At 39.6% G+C, this 20,121-nt stretch overlaps 1 protein-coding gene across 11 annotated transcripts in view; it reads right to left on the bottom strand.

Moving 5' to 3' along the window:
* Positions 1 to 659: 659 nt before the first annotated feature.
* Positions 660 to 20,121, bottom strand: part of ARMH4 (armadillo like helical domain containing 4) — a 156,984-nt gene continuing 137,522 nt past the window's right edge. For 6 of the 11 annotated variants that reach the window (XM_086320521.1, XM_086320519.1, XM_086320517.1 and 3 more), the window contains 3 exons: positions 9,596 to 9,627; positions 1,663 to 1,797; positions 660 to 1,421 (listed from right to left, as the gene is read on the bottom strand). In XM_086320521.1, coding sequence (XP_086176647.1) covers positions 1,353 to 1,421; positions 1,663 to 1,797; positions 9,596 to 9,627 — 236 coding nt within the window. In that variant the 3' untranslated portion in view covers positions 660 to 1,352. The remainder of the gene's footprint in view (positions 1,422 to 1,662; positions 1,798 to 9,595; positions 9,628 to 20,121) is intronic. The other 5 variants (XM_086320520.1, XM_086320518.1, XM_086320523.1 and 2 more) reach the window with 1 other exon arrangement.

Here is a 20,121-nt window from a genome sequence, read left to right as displayed (position 1 = left end):
AGGCTGGTTTTTCATAAGCTCTGTCTTGTGCCAGGACTCTTAGCTCCTGAGCCTGCTCCTACCAGAGAACGCGGTTTTCTAATAAAGTCAAACAAGAACCAATGGTGGTCCAACCATACAAGGACCAAGACTGCAGATATAGAAAAGCAGTGCTCTGAATAATTCAGAATGGTGGCCACACAAGCACAGAGCCAAAGAGAAGAGCCAAACGCTCTGGGAGCTTACCTACCCTCCTTTTCCTCTTGATTTCTTCTTCATTTCTTCTTGACAAAGTCAATGATATACTAAAAGGATCTCTCTTAATGATAAACATGTAAGAATCTATGGATACATCTGTTGGACTCAATTAGACTATTTAAGCGGAGAAGGCCATGGCACCCCACTCCAGTACTCTTGCCTGGAAAATCCCATGGATGGAGGAGCCTGGTAGGCTGCAGTCCATGGGGTCGCTAGGAGTCGGACATGACTGAGCGACTTCACTTTCACTTTTCACTTTCATGCATTGGAGAAGGAAATGGCAACCCACTCCAGTGTTCTTGCCTGGAGAATCTCAGGGACAGAGGAGCCTAGTGGGCTGCCGTTTATGGGGTCACACGGAGTCGGACATGACTGAAGCGACTTAGCAGCAGCAGCATACTATTTAAGAAAGCAAGCTTACATGAAGACCAAGAGTCAATTTAATGCATTACTTCTAGTGCATTTTTTTCTTTGTCAAGAATGAGAATAAAAAAGAAGGGGGAAAATAATAAAACCAGGAGACTCATGTACATAATGTAAGGTACGTACAAATCTACATATATCCTAATGAGCTGAGAGATCTTCTTGATGAAAAAGATTTCATTCCGAGTTGCTGCTAGGTTTGATGTGAATGTAGTGTGTGCCGTGGCCCACACAAACCAAGGGTTCAAGTAGGTTGAGCAATCATCACAAGTTCTTCTTTGTTAAGATTTCTATTTCAGAGTCAAGTGTGCCTTGGCAGCAAGAACTGTTACACTTTAGCACAGATAATCCAAACAAAGGGAAAGACACTGTGGAAAAATACAAAATATTTACTCTATCTAACCTAGCAACTCCTACTGAACAACATGTATGCTGCATATTTACGAGTTGTAGCCCATGGCTGTGGAAAATTCACTACAGGATAAAAACAAATACTGCGCATCACAGGTCATATACAGCATGCCTTTTCTGTTCAGTACAAGAAAAATCTACTACCCAGCAGACAGTGAGACCAATGGCCCGACAGCCCCAATGTGGCAGAATGTTGTTCTCTTTTGTTTTTTTTTTTTTTTAGCCCTCAAATAAAAAATAATAACATCACGTTGACTCTCCCAATTAAACTCCAGTTCAGTTCAAAATTCATCTTCGGAACTGTCGGCTAAGAGCATGACTCGATCTTGCATGCTGTTGAATTCTCTCTGCTGGGGAAAGAAAACAGAAAAGCATTACACTCCTGCTGCAGAGCAAAGCCAAGGAACAGGTCCCCTTTAAAAGACACGTGAACAAATGAAGCCGAGGCTGCAGCTGCAGCAACTCATTGGAACCACTGGGCACATCAGTACCATTCATGCATCATTAAGCCCCATGTGCTTTATTAAGCAAATTAGAAAAGCGAGGAACAGTTGGGAAAGTGACTAGGTTTTGCTGTTGCGGATTCCATACCTTTCTTTTATGCCTTTTGAAGCCGTTTCTCCTTCGGCGATTCATAACCTTAATGCTGTAGAGCGCTCCCAAGATGAACAAGGCTCCTGCTATCCCAACCCCTACGGGCACCAACATCCCAGACATATATCCTGCCTGCATGGGAAAGGAAACCTGCATTAGGATGCTAAGCAGACCACTGCCCTGGGTTTCCCAGTTCTGCTGGAGGGCAGCGGGGTTTTTAGACACTTTGAATTCTCTTGTCAGCTTTGTTCTAAAGTAGCACCTGGAATAAAGTCACTTTTTGGGAGAAGGCAACAGAGAGGTATGACTATTTTTGGATATTTCATATACATATAAATACTGCAATAAATCAGCCAGACCTGGTGGCACCTCCAGCCACTTGGTTATGCACATTTGTCAACATCAGGTTTTGGTGACAGAAATATAATTTGTATTAAAGATGGATGAAGTAGCCTCTGAAATTGCCAGGACTATTAAAATGCTATAAATTGCAAATAGCAGCCTGAGTCTAGCTCTGGGGGGTGGGGGTGGACACGGTTGGGGGGCATTGCTCAGTGGAATATTGTGTTTCTTGGGGGACAAATGGGGGCCTTGACTTTGGTGGTTCCCCTCTTACAATCTTAGCTGCATCATGGTAGGAAAGGAAAGAGGAATGTGCTTCTACATGAGTGAAAGAGAGAGCTTTCTAGAGACAGCAGGGAAGAGAAGGCCCTGCAGAGGAAAAAAGGATGTTAGGTTTTGGAGGCCAAGCAGAAAAGACAAGGATGAGAGAGAGTTGCACATAATGTAGATGGATTCATTTATACAGAAGAAAAAATCTGCCTAGTGAACAAGACCAAAGTTGAGGGCTGGCAGGGAATTCTGAGTGTCCCAGGCTTCAAAGAAAGAAAGTGACAGAAGCCAGAAATATCACTGCTAACAGTGCTGGTACTTCCAAAAGAGCTTGGAGATTTCCAACATGGCAGTCTCCAACATCTCCAAGGTGTTATTATGGACACTTTGGTCCTAAGAGACCAGCGTGATCTCCACACATCCCTGGACTTGAGTAAGTAGTGCAGAACCAACCCAAATTCAGGGCCAGGCCATCACCCTAAGGAAGGGTCATTTCTGCATCCTGGCCAGTAAGACACCTGAGAGATACAGGTGTATGAATAACCACAGCCCTTCATGGAGAAACACGACACTGGTTTATCTTCCATGACGACCCCTTCTAGAAGCCTACCCGGGGAAAGAAACGTAAACAATTAACAATTCAAAAAATACTATAGTGAGTACTTTAGACAGACGTTATTTTACAGGAGAAAAACTATGAGTTTGTTCACTTATGTAACTATTTCTAAAACTTTTAATATAGCACAGTATCTTTCAGAATAAGCCCAAAACAGAGAAGAACAAAAAATAAAAGTTTTCTAAAAAATGCTGAAGTAAGGGGGCTGTGATGCTTTCCCAACACTCCTAGAAGTAAATCAAAGGAACAGACAAGACCTTACAAAACTGCACCATCCTCTTGTACACAGCCAGCTCATTCACTCGTTCTGTTTTCCAGAGTCTTGAGTTAGAGCACAATATGGAATTTTTTTCATTAATTTGAGAACATAGCATCATTCTTCAGCATACTGTTTTTCCCAAAGAAACAAAGCCCAGTCATTTCCCAACAAATTAATATGCTTTGCCAAAACCCAAACTTTTTCTAAAGTTCTTCTACATCTACATAAGGCTTACAAAAGTATGTAATTTTCCATGTGGGAAAATATTGGACAATAACAAAATCTGGGTGTTCTCACCAGAACTACGAGTTTCATTTTACATCACCATTCTCAGTGCATGGAAATACACATACATGTTAATGTATGATCAATTTTAAGCCCAGTAGATTAGACCTTATTAATACAGAGCTCTACATTCAAAGGATGATACTTGAGCTTTCTGGAAGCTCAACTTGATCAACCTGTGGGTCTCTTAACATTCTGTAACTCAAGCCCACACCAAAAACATGAATATTACAAAATGTGTCACTCTTTGCATATTTCTTATTTACACATTAAGGCTTCTCATTTCCAGAGCTTTAAATAATGTAGACTTTACAAAAATTCAATTAATCTCTTTCTCCTCTCTTCATTCCCTCCTGTGTGTGTATGTGTGCGTGTGCGTGTGCGTATGTGTGTGCGTGTGCGTGTGATCTGCCTGTGCTTTGAAATTACAAGTAATTTACAAGAAGGGAATAAAGAAACCTACCCTCTTCAAATGTAATTTAACCATTCCTCATTCAAAACTAAGTGAAGATAACCTCTTTTTTTAGAATTGCCATGACTTGTTTCCTGCAGAAATGAAAACAAATAAGATGCATCTGCATATAAAGCTATGAATTGTGCCCAGCACCTTTTCTCTGTTCAGAAATATTGCACGTGCCCATTCCTTCACACTACCTCCCTGAGAAGGACAGAACTGAAATCATGCATATTCCAACTGAGAATGCTGAATCTAATCATGAGGAAACATCCAGTAAACTTAAACTGAACATTCTGTTTTCTAAAGTACCATATTCTTTACAAATATCAGCATCAGAAAAGACAACAGATGGCTATACAAATGGCCCACATTAAGGAAAACTATCAAATCAGTCAATCCTAAAGGAAATCAACCCTGAATATTCATTGGAAGGACTGACGCTGAAGCTGAAGCTCCAATATTTTGGCCACCTGATGTGAAGAACTGACTTATTAGAAAAGATCCTGACGCTGGGAAAGATTGAAGGCAGGAGGAGAAGATGACAACAGAGGATGAAATGGTTGGATGGCATCACCAACTCGATGGACATGAGTTTGAGCAAGCTCCCGGAGTTGGTGATAGATAGGGAAGCCTGGCGTGCTGCAGTCCATGGGGTTGCAAAGAGTCGGATACAACTGAGCGACTGAACTAAACTGAAGCATCCTGACAACTAAATGTGTTATATGACCTAGACAAGATCCTGTACTCGAGAAGAATTATTTTATGAAGGTCATTTTGGGTCTGTTAACTAAGCCTGAAGTCCAGATGCCAGAACAGATAAAAAGTATGATATCAATGTTAAATGTACTCAAGTTGATAACTGTACTATGGTTTGCTAATAGGATATTCTTAATCATAGGAAATATCGGGATTTGGTGTAAAAGGACCATAATGTATGCAACTTTCCCTCAAATGGCTCAGAAAAAAGGGCAGAGGTAGGAAGACAGCCAATAAAAGAGAAAACAAATGGAGCAGCATGGGAAGAACAAGTGCATCTGGATAAAAAGAACAGGGGTGTTCTCTGTACTATTCTTATTCTTGTATCTTTTCCGTAAATTTGAAATTATTTCCAAAAAACAGTTTGAAAATTAAAAAATGCATTATAAGATAAAGTTTACTGCATATAGTTGGGTTTTTTTGTTTGGTTTTGGTTTGTTTTGTATTTATGAGAAAGTCATCCTTTCTTAGGCTAATGTTTTTGTTCAGAAACACTTGTTTTCAAGAAAACGTAAGAAAAAGTAAAGTTTTCTGCCTAAAGTCTACTGAATTCATAAGTATCTTTATGAGGTTTGTTTAACAGTGTTTCTCAAACTTGAGCATGCATCAGAATCACCTGCAAGACTTGTTAAAACACAGATTTCTTGACCCCTTTCCCAGAGTTTCTGATTCAGTAGGTCTAGTTAGGGACCTGGGATTTTGCATTTCTAACAAGCTCTCAGGTGACACAATGCCACTGGTCCAGACTATACATGAGAATCGCTGCTGTGAAGTGTGTGTGTGTGTGTGTGTGTGTGTGTGTGTGTGCACTCAGTTGCTTAGTTATGTCCGACTCTTTGTGCCTCGATGGGCAGTAGTCCGCCAGGCTCCTCTGTCCATGGAATTTTCCAGGTGAGAATACTGGAGTGGGTTGTCATTTTCTTCTCTTCCTTCTTAAGAGGGGAGGGATGTTGTAGCCTCCCTTTTTCCTCCTTCCTTCTGACTGAATATGGACCTAACTGCAATCCAGAACCATGAGATGACCGTGAGAATCAAGGTCACAAATGATGGAACATCAAATAAAAGGAGCCTGCACCTTCATAGCGTCGTTCCTCACTGACCCTGACTGCTCCCTCCAGACTCATAAATGAGAGAAAAACAAACTTCTCTCTTGGTTAAGCTATTGCCATTGGAGGTTGTCTGCCATTCAGATCTGATGGACGGAGGAGCCTGGTAGGCTACAGTCCATGGGGTCACAAACACTCGGACACGACTGAGCGACTTCACTTTAATACAGGAAGACTAAACAACAACAACAAAAGGAATAATTCAGAACTTTTGAGAATACCTACCACTCCTTCTGGAATCCAACTAACAGGGACACCAATATCAGGAACAATTAAATGAAGCAAAACTGAATAGATATTATGGGTTGACTGAAGAGCTAGTTAAATATGTAGTTTAGTTTTCAATTCTCCAGGATTCTGTGACTTTCATCAAAACAGCAATAGTTTCACTCTCAAATAGTTTCTGAAGGTAATGACTAACAAGACTTTTATAGATGATAGCTAGCTAGCCAGCTAGACAGAAGACGAGAAAGAGGGGGAGAGAGAGAGAGGGGAAGATAAGTATGTGTGTGTTAGTTGCTCAGTCATGTTTGACTCTTTGCGGCCCCACTGACTGTAGCTCGCCAGGCTCCTCTGTTCATGGAATTCCCCAGGCAAGAATACTGGAGTGGGTTGCCATGTCCTTCTCCAGGGGATCTTCTCAACCCAGGGATTGAACCCGGGTTTCCTGCATTGTAGGCGGATTCTTTACTGTCTGAGCCACCAGGGAAGCCCAAGATATATATACGTGCGTGTGCGTGTGTGTGTGTGTGTGTATGTATATACACACATATATGTGTGTACACATATACATTATTTATCAAGTAAGTGTATAATATTTTACTCCCAGAGGGAGGGGACTGGTTAAACTGAATCCCTCCAAGAAAGAGACAAAATAAGACAAATACAACAACATTGATGAACCTAGAGATTATCATATTAAGTGACGTAAATCAGAGAAAGACAAACACCACATGATATCATTTATACATGGAATCTAAAAATGATACAAATGAACTTATTTACAAAATAGGAACAGACTCACCGACATACAAAAGAAACCTATAGTTACCAAAGGAGTTAGTGTGGGGGGGATAGAGGGAGGGATAAATTAGGAGCTTGGGATTAACATACATACACTACTATATATAAAATAATGGTCAACAAGAACCTACTGTACAGTACATGGAACTCTACTCAATATTCTGTAATAACCTATATGGGAAAAGAATCTGAAAAACAATAGATATATGTATATGTATAACTGAATCACCTTGCTATACACCTGAAACTAACACAACATTGCAAATCAATCATACTCCAATAGAAAATTAAGCATATAAACACTACTATAACATATTCAAAAGCAGAGACATTACTTTGCCAACAAAGGTTCGTCTAGTCAAGGCTATGGTTTTTCCTGTGGTCATGTATAGATGTGAGAGTTGGACTGTGAAGAAAGCTGAGCACCGAAGAATTGATGCTTTTGAACTGTGGTGTTGGAGAAGACTCTTGAGAGTCCCTTGGACTGCAAGGAGATCCAACCAGTCCATTCTGAAGGAGATCAGCCCTGGGTGTTCTTTGGAGGGAATGATGCTAAAGCTGAAACTCCAGTACTTTGGCCACCTCATGCAAAGAGTTGACTCACTGGAAAAGACTCTGATGCTGGGAGGGATTGGGGGCAGGAGGAGAAGGGGATGACAGAGGATGAGATGGCTGGATGGCATCACTGACTCGATGGACGTGAGTCTGAGTGAACTCCGGGAGTTGGTGAGGGACAGGGAGGCCTGGTGTGCTGTGATTCATGGGGTCGCAAAGAGTCGGACACGACTGAGAGACTGATCTGATCTGATCTGATCTGATATGCAAAATAGGTAAATAGCAAGGACCTACTATATTCAGAGACCTATATTCAATATCTTGCAATAACTTACAATAGAAATAATCTGAAAAGTGTATATATGTATAACTGAATCACTTTGCTATATACCTGAAAATAATACATTATAAATGAACTACTTCAATTTAAAATATAGTTAAATAAAAATATAGACAAGGCATAGAACAAATAAACCTGGTGGAGTTTCAGCTATTTTTCTTCCAGTTTTTTAAAACTAAGACATAACTGAAAAAATACTATGGAATACAGTGAAGAAAGGGCTGGAAAAACTTCAATTCAGAAAACTAAAACCATTCACAAAATTATCTCTCTTGGTGAAATAGAGCAAGGAGAGGGTGCTAGGCCTTTGGGAAAAGATAAGAAGGAAGGGTCCACAGGAAGAGAAAATATAGCCTTTCTCTAAAGCTACCCAGATTTCTAAACAAAGTGGCGAAGCTATATATATATACACAGGTAAGAAACTCTGCAACATTCCATTTCAAAACAGGCTATATGCCAAAATTTATTTTCTTAAGCCTAGCTTTTGTCCATTTTGGTAATTCAGAAGGACATTTTCTATAGAAACAATGACATATGGATCCCTAGATTAAACTACCAAAGCCTGTTTACTTTTCATTGCATTATATTTTCCTCTGAAAAATAGCATGAAGCACTACCAATGTAAATATATTCAATTCTGAATTTTTGAGCTTCTCCTACCCCAAATCTTGCTCAGTCCTCTGATTATACTTCCCTCAGACAACTGGACCTATTACGGATGTGAAAATGGCTTCCACTAATGTCAACAGGTTTAAAATTCTTCTATATCACTTTAAATATGTATGAACATCAAATAATCTCATTTGTAAAAATCATATAGTCTAAATTTTACTGAGAAGTAGAAAAATAATACTGACAAGAATTAATATAATCATACAATTTTAACTACTAGTGAATGTTTTCTCTTATCCTTTAACATTAAACTGTAGCAAAATAAATACTAATCATTCAAATATGAGAGAAACTGACCTCAAATAATAAAAAAGATATGGAATACTATCCACAGATGTATATTCTAAGACAGGTGAATTGCAAGTAACTCCTATCTGGCAGTTGAAATGATTTCCATTTAACTATACCCCCAGTGAAATTTGAGCTGGGTTGTAGTAATTAGATCTGACAGAGGCTACAGCAAGGAGTTAAAAATTCCACCAATATTTTTATGAGTAATTCCAGTTTGAAATTACAAGGCACTAAAAATGAAACCTTAGAGAGTGTTGAAAATTAAAAGAAAATGAAAAACATGAACCTGGAAGGAAGTTAATATTGTCAATCACAGTTGTTGATGACAGAATGAATCCAAGAGTGGAAAATATTTTTCTATAGTTGGCCTTTCTAGATAGGTCAGCTCATTGTCACTCAGTAAGCAGCAGCACTATGATAGACCACACAAAAGTGGGCCTAAAGAGAGTGCTCAGGTGCTCGGGGATTTTTAATCTCACCTTCCACTATGCGTGAAGGATGCCCTTTCCACCACAAAGTTTTATTCTTAAGTCAGATCTGTCAATTTTTGTCCTTGGGTCAGAAAAATCAATGTCTTCCAAAATCCAAAGTATTTCTTCTTCATACAGGAAGATCAGATTTAAAAGATCCTTGTACTGGGACATAAAATGCCCACTAGAATGGGATTACACTCCTGAAATTCCCTAAAAGGAACTCCGCCTTGATATGTCAAGGATGCTATCAGTTGTATATATCAGGAATTACATTCCAGAAGAACAAATGGCACTCCAAAGAATAAGGCATCCCTTCCTAAAGGGAAGGTCTTCTTTCTTGCTGGGTACCCGGAAGTGGTCCTGGATCTTTGCACAGGTTATCAGAATCAGAATAATGATATAAAGCTCCATTATTCTGAAGATCTTTTATTTGACAAAGCTATGCCCTCTAAAATAAATCCAAAGGAAGAAAGTATTTCTCTTACCTTGTCTTTTAGCTTTTCCATCCAGCTTCTCACTAAGGAAAATAAGAGAAGAAAATGTAAATAGCCATCTTTCTACTTACATTGCATGTGTTAAGTTCATTTGGTAATTTATATTTCATGTACTAAGTTAATTTGATACAATGAATATTTTATTGTATGAAATACAGTGACAGGGTCAACAGTATTAACATAATGACAGTAATCGTTTTTTATTCTCATTTAAAAATGCAAAAAAGAACACTAACATATCTCTCACATCATTGTTAAAGGAACAGAGAATATTTTTCTTTGCTAAATGCATTTTCTATTATTTGGGGGGAGGTCTGGGGGATGAGTGAGAAAAACACCTTCAAAATATCAAGTTCATTTCTAACTGACATTTTCTCTCTTTTTTTTTTTTGAATGGGAAAAGGTATTTATTGGCAAATGATGTATCAGATAAGGGGTTAATATCCAACATATACAAAGAACTCATTAACTCAACACCAAAAGGACTGACAATCCCACCAAGAATCTGAATAGACATTTTCCCAAAGATATACTGATACATATGACCAAGACACACGAAAAGATACTCAGCATAAAAAAGCCCCCATTACTCAACATCAGGGGAATGCAACTCAAAATCACAATGAGAGAACACCTCACACATGTCAGAATGGCCATTACAAAAAGATAAGAAATAACAAGCGTGGAGGATATAACAAGTTGGTGAGGATGTGGAGAAAACCCCTGTGCACTGTTGGTGGTACAAATTGGCTCAAGCGTTATGGAAAATAGTATGGAGAGTCCTCAAAAGCAGAACTACAAAAAGATCTAGCAATTCCATTTTAAGTATTTTTCTCCAGAGAAAACAAAAACATTAATTAGAAAAGATGCATGCATTCCTATGTTCATTGCAGCATTACTTACAGTGGGCAACATATGGAAACCACCTGAACGTCCAGCAACAGATGAACAGATGAAGATGTGGTATATTATGCACAGTGGAATGCTAGCCATAAAAAGAAAAATCTCTTGTGATTTCAGTGTAACAGCATGAATGGTCCTAGAGGTTATTATGCTAAGTGAAATAAGTCAGAAAGAAAAATGATGTATGATTTTAACTTACACGTGGAATCTAAAAAACAGCAAATGAAAAAAGGAAAACAACAGAAACAGATACAGAGAAGGAACAGTGATTGCCATAAGGGAGGGAGTGGTGGGCTGAATGGAGAGTAACAGGTACAGACTTCCAGTTACAATATAAATGAGTCATGAGGGTGAAATGTACAACATGTGGAATATACAGTCAGTAATATTGTAATATCTTTGTCTGATGACAGATAACTAGACATACCATAGTAAATATTTTGTAATACATAGAAATACTGAATCACTATGCTATGCACCTGGAATTAACATAGTATTACAGGTCAATTATGCTTCAGTTAAAAAAAGAAAAAAAAAAAGATAGTTCTTTGAAAAGATCAATAGAATTGATAAGCCTCTAGCCAAGCTAACTGAAAGAAGAGAAAATACAAATTCATAAGATCCAAAATAAAAGTGGGACATTACTACAGATCCCATGGATATTAGAAGGATAATCAGGAAATACTATGAACAACCATATGTCCACATGTTTGGTAACCTAGGTTAAATGGAGTAATTCCTTGAAAAATACATCTGCAAAAACCTACACAAGAAGAAAAAGACTGAATAGGCCTATATCTATTAAAGAAACTGAATCAATAATTAAAAACCTTCCAGAACACCAGCAGGTCCCAGATAGGTTCACTGGTGAATTAAAACATTTAAGGAAGAATTTATGCCAATTCTATACAATCTCTTCTAGAAGACAAGATGCAGAAGGGAACTTCCTAACTCTTTATATGAGGTCAGCATTATTCTAAAACCAAAACCAGATAGTCTTTAAAACTACAGACAAGTATCTCTCATGAACACAAATGCAAAAGTTCTCAACAAAATATTAGCAAATCAAAACCAAAAATGTATGCAAAGAATCTATTCCAGATATGCAAGTTTGGCTTACCATTTGGAAATCCATTAATCTATCACATCAACAAGCTAATGAAGAAAAATCATATGATCATATCAATAGATACAGAAAAAGCATTTGACAAAATCCAGCACTCATTTTTTATAAAATTAGCAAACTAGGAATAGAGGGGAACTCTCAACTTGGTAACATCTACAGCTAACATCATACTTAATGGTTAGAAACTAGAAGCTTTTCCACTAAGAGCAGGAACAAGGCCGATGTCCTCCCACCATCCCTTTTCAATATCATACCAGAAGATCATTAAGAAGGTTCAGAAATTCTTGGGAGGATGCAAGGGAGGCAGAACGTGACTATGAGGTCAGCTGGTGGCCACATGGCTCCATCTAATGGCTTTGCAGCTTGCTCCATGTTCCTATAATTGACTCTGGAGGCCGCCTTGAAAGGTCCTGCCCACAGCTGAAACAGTTGTTGGGGCCTCTCCTTATCTTTTATTCTTCACCTTTGTCAGTTTTTAAGCTCAATGGAAATTCTGCAGTTGAATCAATGTTAGAGAGCAGAGGTAGGAGAGTGCAATGGGCAGGCCAAGGCTGCTGAGCTCTTACTAAAAGTCAATATTTTAGGCTCTTGCAGGCCATACAATCTCTGTCACAACTACTCGACTCTGCTGATGCCTCAAGCCATAGAAAATAGTACATAAATAAGTGGGTCTGGCTCTGTTCTAATCCACTTTATTTATGGACACCAACATTTGAATTTCATATAATCTTCTTGCATCACAAATATTTTTCTTTTGATTTTTTTCAACCAAATTAAAAATTGGAAAACATTCTTTGCTGATGGGCTATATCAGGACAGGCAGCAGGCCAGATCTGACCCAGGGGTCACAGCTTTCTGACCCCTGGCACAAACACATTTTACCCAAGAAGCTAGTGTCTCCACTTACAATCTGACTTTAACAATACCATGTCCAACAACAGTGATGACAGCTAACGGCTTTACTCCTTACCAAGCATGTTCAGACGTACTGAATCATTTGATTGGCAAACTAATGATAAATATGAGAGTCAGGTAAGATGATGCTCAGGGAAGAGAAGAAACTGAGACTCAGAAAAACTAAGAGACTAACCATGGTTTCCAGGGAGGAAAGAGCCACTGGAACTCCAACCCCCATCTGACTAACAACCTGCAGGAATAAGACTTCCTATGTACCCATTTCTTTTGGCGATACCACCGCTGTTCTGCTCTCTCAGGTTGAAGATGTGGAGATATCTTTGGCTCCTCTATCTCCTTCAGTTCCCAGCTTCAATTTCTTACGGCAGGACCTTGGCAAGACCTCTTGGGTTTGTCCTGCTCTCACCACTCCTTCTGAGGGAAGACTCAACTGGGATTCAGACAAAGATGGTGGTGCTCAATCAGAATAATACAGGGGTCAAGGGAAGGAAGTGCAGGAAATTCAAGAACCAAGCCACAGATCACTGGAACTGACTCACTGGAGAAGACCCTGATGCTGGGAAAGACGGAAGGCAGGAGGAGAAGGGGACGACAGAGGATGAGATGGTTGGATGGCATCACCGATTTGACGGACACGAGTTTGAGCAAGCTCCGGGAGTTGGTGATGGACAGGGAGGCCAGGCATGCCTGGCAGTCCATAGGGTCACAAAAAGTCAGACACAACTGAGAGACTGAACTGAACTGAACTGAAGCCCAAGACATAAAGTGAAATTCAAGCAAGAGAATGCTTCCAATTCATTAATCCTTCAATAATACTTACAACATACAGTGCACTGGCCAGGCATTGTGGTCAACACTGTTTCAGTAGAAGGCATGGGGACCTAAGTCCAGTGAAAACAGGTTAGAACATCAGATCTATAAGACGTGGATGACAACAGCAAGGTAGGGACTGACAGTGAGGAACAGAGCAGGAGAGCCAATTACTTCAGAAGCAAGATGTCTGGAATCCAGGAATCAGCTGGATATTACATTAAAAAAACTAGCAAAAGAGAGATTGGAGCAGACTGCTAGTGTGAGACCCTCATGGAGGAGGTGAGCAGGAGCCAGCTGACTACCTGTGAATGGCAGCCCAGGTAGGTTAGAGAAGAGGGAAAAGAGGCAGAGATGGCATCAGGGTCCAAGGCACTCACAAGTTTTCCAACTGTAGGAAATTCACTGCCAAGAGAAATGTTTTAACTCAAGCTTTATCAAGCCAGGTCTCACTGGCAAACTGTCCAGATCTTGGGTTCTTAAATTTCAGAGCCCTACTTTAAGTGATTCTTAACATAGGAATTCCTCACTAGGAGAGGGAAGTCATATCAGCATGGGATGTGCACAGATAATCTGAAAAAACACATTCAATGGGTCTAGTTATGTGGTTTATAATAGGAACTACAGAAAGAAGTTTGGGAAAATTCTTCTTGGGAAGTGAGTGAGACACCAGAGACAGTGAGATGGTGTTTGAGGGGACATGGATCTAAACAAGGTTGAGAAAAATTACTCTTCAGAGTATGTGAACTTGGTTCTGTTTCTCCAGCTGAGAAGGTGAGACCCCTGCGGATCACACCTTGTGTTTCTCAGGCATCCACCAAGGTCCCTGACATGGTGTTGGTCAGTAAGTGCTTTTTCCTTTTTCAGCAATTGTATATTGCTTTTAAATGAGTTCACAACTTTTGAGTAAACATGATTTTCTTTCATGGAGATGCTATAAACTGTTTCCAGCAAAATGTTCAAGGAGTGTAAAATAAATTTAACACAATGATGGCTTTGAAACTTAGAAATCAATAAGAGAATGCAAAAGCTAGAAGAGAGAATGTTGGAAAGATTTTTAATAAAAAGAAAATATGATTCTTTATGAAGAAGAGAACCAACAACTGCAGTTTTTTAACAGAGAGAAATCACACCGAAAAAAGAGGTATGAATTGGCACGACTTTTTGGAGCTGCAAGGAGAAGTTGCAATTGATATCAAAAGCTTTTTAAAAAGTATGAATTTTGCTTTCAGAAGTTTCATTTGTAGAAGCAATGTACCTTATATAGTTAATCATGGAAATGCATAAAAATTTTTTATTTAATTCTTTTCACTGCACCATTATTTATAATAGAGAAGAACATGGAAACAGCATCAATATTCAGCAATAAAGGAATGGTTTAAACACTTAAAAGGAAACAAAACTTTAGGCTATGCCCACAGAGTTAATATTCTACAAAATTAACATTATTTAAAGAAAAATACTTAATGGTATGGTGTTGTTCCCATTATATATTGCAAATGAAAAAATAGCATATGTATAATGTAAACTCAGTTGTGGATAAAAATGTTATGAGAAAAAAAATTTTATATGTATAATTGAAATGATGTACTTCAAAGGTTAACTGAAGTCATCAATGAGTTGTAGAATTAAGGATGATTTTTTGTTTTCTATACTTTTAAGACTTTCCAAATTATTTCTAATCTTTTAGTATATTTAAAATTAAAAAAAAAAAAACATATTTTACCCCCAAAGGCTCTACAAAATTTTGTAAACCTTTGCAAATGGAGGTTAGCACTAGATTGCTGATAGTGGGGAGCAGAAGAAGGTGAGGCCCTTCCACTTGGTTAATTCCTCAGCCCATAGCTACAGATTCATTATCATCCTACTGATTCTGTTTCTTGAAAATTCACTGAATGAAAGAACAAAAATATAGCAATATAATTAGGCCTGTGATCTCCTTCTGTAAGGAAACAACCAGATGCAGGGGAAGGTCTAATGAAAAGCAAAAAAAGTAGACTACGATTATTAAAACCAAGTTCTCCATCACACTCACCAGAGCCCTCCTGCATACAGGTATTCCAGGAACAACAATTTGCCCTCTCCTAGCTTGTTCAGTTACTAACTTGTGTCCAACTCCATGCAACCCCATGGATTGCAGCATGCCAGGGTTCTCTATCCTGTTCTATCTTCCAGAGTTTGTTCAGATTCATGTTCATCGAGTTGGTGATGCTATCTAACCACCTCATCCTCTGCTACCCCCTTCTTCTTTGGCCTTCAATCTTTCCCAGCATCAGGGTCCTTTGCAGCGAGTCGGCTCTCCGCATCAGGTGGCCAAAGTATTGGAGCTTCAGTTTTAGTATCAGTTCTTCCAATGAATATTCAGGGTTGATTTCCTTCAGGACTGATTGGTTTGATCTCCTTGCAGTCCAAGAGACTCTCAAGAGTCTTCTCCAGCGCCACAATTCAAAGGCATCAGTTCTTCAGCGCTCAGCCTTTTTTAGGGTCCAACTCTCACATCCATACATGATTACTGGAAAAACCATAGCTCTGACTATACAGACCTTTGTTGGCAAAGTGATGTCTTTGCTTTTTAATACTCTGTCTAGGTTTGTCATAGCTTTCCTTCCAAGCAGCAAGTGTCTTTTAATTGCATGGCTGCAGTCACCATCCACAGTGATTTTGGAGCCCAAGAAAATAAAGTCTGTCACTGTTTCCATTGTTTCCCCATCCACTTGCCGTGAAGTAATGGGACCAGATGCCATGATATTAGTTTTTTTTGAATGTTGAGTTCTAAGCCAGCTTTTTCACTCTCCTCTTTCACTCTTATCAAGAGACTCTTTAGTTCATCTTTACTTTCTGCCACTAGAGTGGTATCATTTGCATTATCTGAGGTTGTTACTATTTCTCCCAGCAATTTTGATTCCAGTTTGTGATTCATCCAGTCCAGCATTTCATATGATGTACTCTGCATAGAAGTTAAATAAACAGGGAGACAATATACAGCGCTGAGGTACTCCTTTCCCAATTTTGAACCAGTCTGTTGTTTCAAGTAAAGTTCTAACTGTCACATCTTGACCTGCATACAAGTTTCTCATGAGATAGGTAAGGTGGTCTCGTATTTCCATCTCTTTAAGAATTTCCCACAGTTTGTTGTGATCCACAGAGTCAAAGGCTTTAGCGTAGTCAATGAAGCAGAAGTAGATGTCTTTCTGGAATTCCCTTGCTCTCTCTATGATTCAGTGAATGTTGGCAATTTGATCTCTGGTTCCTCAGCCTTTTCTAACCTCCACTTATACATATGGAAGTTCTCGGTTCAAAAACTGCTGAAGCCTAGCTTGAAGGATTTTGAGCACAACCTTCCTAGCAGCATGTGAAATGAGCACAGCTGTATAGTAGTTTGTAAAAAGGGAAGACAGAGAGGATAAAAAAGAAACTGCAGATTAAAAAACATTTCCATGCATCTTGTCAATTGTAAGTATGGCTGGTTTTTAATAGACTGTAGCTGAAAAGTCTCCCATACTGCTTAGAAGGGTATTCTTAATTTTCCTTTATGGCTGATAATAATGTTTTATTAGCTATATTTATCCCAGACACATACAAATTCCCTTTCAATAAAGGGAGCCAGATGATATCATGATTTGGCTGAACTAATAATTATTTGTTGGGCATCTAACAAAAAGCTTGCAAGGTGGGTATTAATACCTTCATTTTACAGATGAAGAAAATGAAGCTTAAATGAAGTGCTTAAAGTCATGTAGCTAAAAAGTGGTTGAGCTGCAATTTGAACCCTATGGCTGTAAAGCATACGCCTATCCAGTAGGCCAGTGGGTTGTTCTGGGAAGGGATGTGGGCAGGTGGGCCAGGATAACCGTATCAGGAGACACAGTGGGGCTTTTTCAAATTCTAGGGAACGGTGTGTATCAGGTCACTTCTGTTATTCTGACTCCTTCTTTCTCTAACATTCTCTTCCCTGTTTCCTCTCTCTGATAAACGTTCCCTCTCTGCCTCTACATGGGTCTGTCTCCCACTCTCTATCTCTTTATATAAAACTGTAGTCTGTGTTTCCCTCTCCCCCGACCCCCGCCTTTTTCCTCTCTATCAGGCTCTGCATGTCTGAATGGCTCTGTTGCTCTCTGTATATGTCTGTCTTTTTCTCTCCCTCCACCTGCCCTGTGTGTGTGTTTATATGAGAATATGATCTCCTAGTTCCTTCCCAGCTACGGCATTTTTCCACCTCAGCCCTGGGTGCCAGCCCTGTGTGCCAGCCCTGTGTGCCCTCCACTGGGAAACAACAGCACTAAATGGCAGAAATCCTGAAGGTTTAAAACTCATAATGAGCAGTGCTGAGGATATTGAGGATGGGATCAGAGTACATGGAGATGTGGTGCAAAAAGAATTCAGAAAGCAGGAGCAGATTCCTAGGGGAATGACAATGAGTTTTACTATGAACATGTGGAGTTTAAAGTATCTACACAGTATCCATGGGGCTGTCTCTATTGGCAGTTTAAAATGTGGATATGGAGAAACCCAGGCTAAAGACTGAGGTTTGGGTTTGACCAGTCTATTGATAGAAGCTGAAGCTAAGAGCAGAGAAAATCACCCTGGAGTACAGAGTGTATATTAGACAGGGCTCTCCAGAAAAACAAAACTATTATGATATATATATATATATATATATAGATGTATGTATATAAACTTATGCTTAGAGACATGTTTTATATACATAAATGTCACACACACATACACACACACACACACACACACTTATATATATAAAGGGATATATCATAAGGAATTGGTTCATGCAATTATGGAAGTTGACAAATCCAAGGTCCGCAGGGTGAATTGGCAAACGAGAGACCCAGGAAAGCTGATATTTCAGTTCAAGTCCAAAGATAGGGAAAAAACCAATGCTCCAGCTTGAAGGCAGTCAGGCAGGAGGAACTCTCTCTCATTCAGAAGAGAGTCAACCTTCCTATTCTAGTCAGGCCTTCAGCTGTTTGGATGAGGGCCACTCACATTAGGAAAGGCAATCTACTTTACTCCATCTACCAAGTGTTCATCTCATCCAAAAACACTCTTCCAAGTACACCTGGAAAAAAAGTGTCTTGACAGCTTTTGGCCAGTCAAGTTGGCCCAGGCAGGTTGACACATACAATTAGCCATCCCAGAGTAAGACTGGACAAGACCAAGATCATAATGCCTAGGAACCCCAATATTTAAAGGCCATCAGAAGAGAATGGGAAGAGAAGAGACAGCAGAGAAATGGTCAGAGGGGCTCAGAAACCTGGACTGTTGATATGAAACAACCCAGCATAACTATTTCCAAGTGTTCATGAGGATGTTTTCACATTCTATTCATCAAATCCTTTGTCCAGGTACAGCCAAGCCCACTGGTGCCCTGGCCCATGCAGAGGTTGCCCTGCAGAGTTGCTGCCACCCTGTGCAGGCTCTCTCTGCCTGAGGTTGTCCATCCATCATAGGAGGTTGTGTGCAGATGGCTAGAAGCACCAAGGAAATACTGCCCTAGAGGCCATCCTCAATCAACAAGGCCTGCTATTTGGTGGGTATATTAGTTTCCTATTGCTGCTACCCCAAATTTAATGGCTTAAAACAACACAAATTTCTGCTCTCACATTTCTAGAGGGCAGGAGTCCAAAATCAGTCTCATGGGCTAAAATCAAGATGTCAGCAGGGCTGGTTCCTTCTGGAAGCTCCAGGGAAGAACATGTTTCTTGCCTTTTCCAGCTCCTGGCGGCTGTCTGCATCCCTCAGCTCATGGCCTCTACTTCTATCTTCAAAGCCAATAGCACAGCACTTCAAATTTCTCTCTTTCTCTAAGCTCTGCTTCCTATGTCATATTTCTTCTCTGACTCTGACCCTCCTACTTCTCTCTTAGAAGGACCCTGTGATAACCTCTCCCTCTCCAGGTCCTTAACTCCCTCGTATCTGCAAAGTTTTCTGTGTAAAGTCACATATTCACAGGTGCCAGGGCTTAGGATGTGGACCTCTTTGGAAGAAACATCATTCTGCCTACCACATCGGGGAGATTCTTTCCTTTTCCTCATCCCCGAGGTATGTCCCACACAGCTCCTCAGAGAATCTCCAGCAAGAAGGAACCCCAGCAACAGTCCACGCACGAGCTTGCCCCTTTGCACCGGCTCCCCACTCTCCCCGTCTTACTTCCACACTCCCTCACCATGCTTCATGTGGTCACGTCCCAAATAAACTCCTAGCACCATCTTGCTTTTAGGGAGAATGCAAACTAAGACACTTGTCTAATTCTGCCAACCATACAGGCAGGCCTGCACTTTGGCATACTAATTTTATTCATTTTGTATATTAAACTCTCTGGAAAAGAACAGAAGTAAAAAAGCAAGAAAGACAAGCAAGCTGGCCAAGTTCAGAGCAAAAACCATCTTCATTTATCTAAATGAATTCTAATCAAAGACTTCAGGCTACTTGAATTTTAAAAACATACCCTTTCCATACAGCATTGTGCAAGGTGTATTTCACAGCCAATTCCACGTAGCTCACATTCAATTTTGAAAAGGTTATAAATCAGATCTCTCTTTAATAATCAAATTTTCAACATCATTTACATTTTTCAGTAAAGTTTGAAACCTGATTTTTATCTTAATCAATGAAAAGAGAAATGTATGTTCCACCTATAAAAACTGAAACATCAGAACACAGTCCTTTGTTCAAAGCATATATAACTAAATTTCAATTACAGTGTTTCTGTAATGTCAAGAAATAAATGGAGACTAGCTCTTTTTCT

The sequence above is a fragment of the Bos grunniens genome, chromosome 10 (genome assembly GCF_055505025.1).
Source record: "Bos grunniens cultivar Pamir isolate PY7600 chromosome 10, Bosgru_T2T1.0, whole genome shotgun sequence".
Lineage (NCBI taxonomy): Eukaryota > Metazoa > Chordata > Mammalia > Artiodactyla > Bovidae > Bos > Bos grunniens.
This window is presented reverse-complemented; position numbering and strand designations above follow the sequence as displayed.